Source organism: Carlito syrichta, unplaced genomic scaffold (genome assembly GCF_000164805.1).
Source record: "Carlito syrichta isolate Samal-C Ts95f unplaced genomic scaffold, Tarsius_syrichta-2.0.1 Scaffold85413, whole genome shotgun sequence".
Classification (NCBI taxonomy): Eukaryota; Metazoa; Chordata; class Mammalia; order Primates; family Tarsiidae; genus Carlito; species Carlito syrichta.
Window position 1 is genome coordinate 60,796 of NW_007029509.1, and position 3,727 is coordinate 64,522.

At 61.5% G+C, this 3,727-nt stretch overlaps 1 protein-coding gene across 1 annotated transcript in view; it reads left to right on the top strand.

Annotated features, from left to right (window-relative positions):
- Positions 1-3,727, top strand: part of GRIN2D (glutamate ionotropic receptor NMDA type subunit 2D) — a 48,796-nt gene that overhangs the window by 1,567 nt on the left and 43,502 nt on the right. The window contains exon 4 of the mRNA XM_021711718.1: positions 741-878. Coding sequence (XP_021567393.1) covers positions 741-878 — 138 coding nt within the window. The remainder of the gene's footprint in view (positions 1-740; positions 879-3,727) is intronic.

Consider the following 3,727-nt stretch of genomic DNA (forward strand, 5'->3'; position numbering starts at 1 on the left):
CACCCCGGGTGGGCGGAGGGGGATCCCCACGGGGTCGGGGCGGCAAGAGGACACCCCGACAGCCTCCGCAATGTCCGGGGCCCAACTTCCAGCGCAACATGTGTAGCCGCGTCCTCGCCTAGTCCAGGTGGCCGCAACCTTGGGGGACAGACAGGGCAGGACAGGACCAAGGAAGAGAAAGGAGAGACGGAGCCAGGGAGAGGCAAGAGGTCCCCACCGCCGCTGCCGCTGCCGCCTCCCCGGGGCCTGGCCCCCCTATCGGCTCCCCGAGCTCTCCGCGGAATCTTGGGGTCGCTGGACGCCGGGTTCCGGTCCTGGCCCCCCCGCAATTCCCCACACAGAACAGGGTCATGAAAAGGTAAGGCAGGGGCAGGGGTGCAGGGTGGGGTGGGAATGTGGACCCCCAAATCTAGGGCAGGGAAAGTTGGCCGGGGGCCTCATGGAGGGAGGAGGGTTTAATGGTGGGCTGGGGTCTCTGCTCCCCTCAGCTCCCCTGTCCCTCGGGACTCTCCTCCACCCTCTCCCTCTCAGAGCCCCTTTTATCCTGGGTCACACTTCAGACCTCGTAAGCCCCCCATTTCTCTGACACTTTGCTCCCCAACCCCACATACCTGACACCCCACATCTCTGTTCCTCCATCTCTCCATCTCACCTTCTCTCTGCACCCCCCTCCTGCATCAGTCTCCCCCATCGCTGGCCCGTCCCTCTCCCTCTCCTCTCGCTCTCCCCTCCCATCTCAGAGCTATGAGTCTGCTATTAATACCCCTGCCAAGGACCTTGAGGGCATCCGGGGCCCCAGCACCCCTCGGCCCAAGTTCCCACCCCTTCCTCAAGGTTCTGGAATACCCTTCCAGCCTCTTCCAAGCACCAGGCTCAGGGTGGGGAGAGACCGGTGTTGTGTGTGTTGGGGGGGAAACGGAATGCCGTCTGCAGCACGACTCGAGGGGGGGAGCTGTTGATCAAAGTGGCCTCTCCTCTCTTCTGTGATAGGTGGGGGGGAGCGATGGAGACAGGGACACCCTAGGAATCTCTGTCACCCTGCTCCTCCTCAGCTTGGGGCCCGGTTGTGCTATGTACAGAATATGAGTAGGGTGACCAGGGAGGCTAGAGTTGGGAGGGGGCACCCAGGACGTTGGGACTGATGGGGGCTTGAGACAAAAGCGGGGTGTTTAGGGGGCAGAGAGGGCTGGGAACCTGGATTCCTGGGTCTTGGGGGGAGCTGGGGACCCCAACTCTTGGCTACCGAGGGCAGAAGGGGCCGAGCACTGGAATTTCTGAGTCTTAGGGCAGGAGGGGCCAGGACTTCTGGGTCCTGAGAGAGAACGGGGTTGAGCACCTGGGCTCGAATCTAGGGGGAGGAGGGGGCCAGTGGCAGGACGCCTGAGTCTTTATGGAAGTTGGAGGACAGGACTTGTGTGTCTCCTGAGTCTCTGCCTGGGAAGGGGATGGGAGTCGGGACTCCAGTCCTGTGTGGATGAAAGTGTGAGGAGGTGGAGACCGGGGCGGGGGAGGGGGCTGGACTCTGTGATCCCTGAGGGTGTGGGCTCTGGGCACTGGGCCTCTAGAGTCCTGGAGGACTGGGGGTGCCCCCTCTCGGTCCCTGGGAAAGGGCTGGGCATCTAGTCTCCTGAGAGGGGTGGGGCTGGGACTGCCTTCCTGGACCTCAGTAGGGAGCAGGACCCTGAGGTCCCCAAGAGCAGAGGCCAGGTGTGGTGGGTCTGTGGGAGGCAGAGGAGGGGCTGAGGGGTAAGCAGGAGCCAGGGAGAACAAGTGTTAACCCCGCGGGGGCCAGGCCACAGCTGTGGGTTATTTTGGGGCGTGGGGAGGGGTTATTCTGAGCACTGATTGAGCCAGCTGCTTGGGGAAGGGCAATGGAGAGGAGGGGTGAAGAGAAGCCAGCATCTGGGAGGGATGGGCATACTTGGAGCCCCCACCCCCTTCCCTGGGAAGAGAGGGGCCCAGGATCTCTGGGGAGGTGGGGCAGTGGGCAGAGGTGAGGGGCTGTGGCCTCTAGGAAGGGAAGGGGGTGGGAGACTTTTCCCCACCCTGGCTGTCTGCAGGGTGGACTAGGCCTGTGCTACCATGGCAACCGGACAGGAGACTGACTGACAACCAAGAGAGAGCCCTTCCCTGCCTGGACCCTCACCCCTCCAGGAGCCCTGGCGCAGGCTCCAATCTCACTCTGGGAACCCCGAGTCCAGAGCCCCAGTGCTCTCCTCCCTCAGACACAAGCAGGACCCAGGAGCCCGGGATCCCAGCCCAACAGCCCCAGGCGGCTGATATTCAACAGGGGGCACAGGAAGACACACTGTATTTCCTCTAATTTACTAAATTGTTCTGGGCTGGGAGCCAGGGACCCCCCCCACCAGCTCTCCACAGCTGTGCCCCCAACCCCACATCCCATCCTAGGCTGTGACTCTCTTCCTCGCTTTCATTGAGAATGGGGGCACAGGGACAGGAGTAAAGGGACAGAAATGGGCCGGGGGTTGTGGTCAGGGAGAGGGGTAAGGTCGTGGGGGCGTTTTCTCTCCTTGGAGTGGCCCACTAATTCCTCCTTCTGTTTCTTTCTCTCTCCCCACACACCTGACCCCTTTTCCCTCTCATTTTTTCCTCCCTTTCTCTCCCTTTTATTCTTGCTCCCTCCTGCCACTTGCCTTCCCCGCCTTCCTTTCATGTCTGTGCTGGGCACCTCCCTGGTGGGGGTCTCGATCTTTGCCTTCCTCGCTATTTCTGTCTCCCTGTGCTTTCTCTCTGCTCCAACCGCCTCCCTCAATCTCGATTCTGTTTCCCTATCTCTCATGTGTGCATGTCTCGCGGTGGCCGTGGGGTCCTTGCCTCCGTCTTCCTGGCTTGCCTTCCACCTTCCTCTCTGTCCAACTTTCTTGTCTCTCTTATCTCTCCCGCCTCCCTGCACCTATCTCTGCATCTCTGCCACTTCTGCCATTCCCTCCCTGGGTCTCCCTCACTCTGTTCCTGTCGCTCTGTCTTCTCTCTCTCTCTCTCTCTGTTGCTCCTTCCATCCCTCTCCTCCTTCCGCCGCTCTCGCCCCCCAAAAATCTCTGTTGTCTTCCTCTCCCCTCCTATCTCCCGGGTCTCTCTCATCTGTCTCACTGCGTTCCATCCATACCCTGTCTCTTTTCCCACTTCTCTCTCCTTACCTCCGTATCTCCGACCCAATACCCGTCCGGTCTTTGTGTCTCCCCATCTCTGCATCTCTCCCTGTTTCACCCCCCAACACCTCTTCTCCATCCCTCCCTTCCACCTCCCCCACTCTTTCCCTCTGACCCCATCTCTCCATCTCCTTGTCTCTGTGCCTCTCCATCTGTCTCTCTCCCTGTGTCTGTCTCTCCCTCTTTCTCCCTCCCTTGTCTCTCTCCTTGTGTCTCTCCGTCTCTCTTCTCCCTCCCTTGTCTCTATCTCTCTCCCTGTGTCTCCACACTCTCCCTGTGTCTCCGTCTCTCTCCCTCTGTCTCTCCGCCTCTCTCCCCGTGTCTCTCTCTCCATCTGTCCGTCTCTCCCTTCGCGCCTGTCTCTCCCTGTCTCCATCGCCCCAACCTTTCCCTCCCCCCGACTCTGCGTCTCTCCCTCCCTGTATCCCCTCTCCTGTGCATCTCCTTCCGTCTTGCCGCCGTCTCCGCGTCTCCCCGTCTGTCTCTGCCCGCCCCCCACCCCGTCCTCCCGTGTCTCTCCCCGGCCCGGGCGCTCAGGGGCCGCCCGGCGGGGCCCG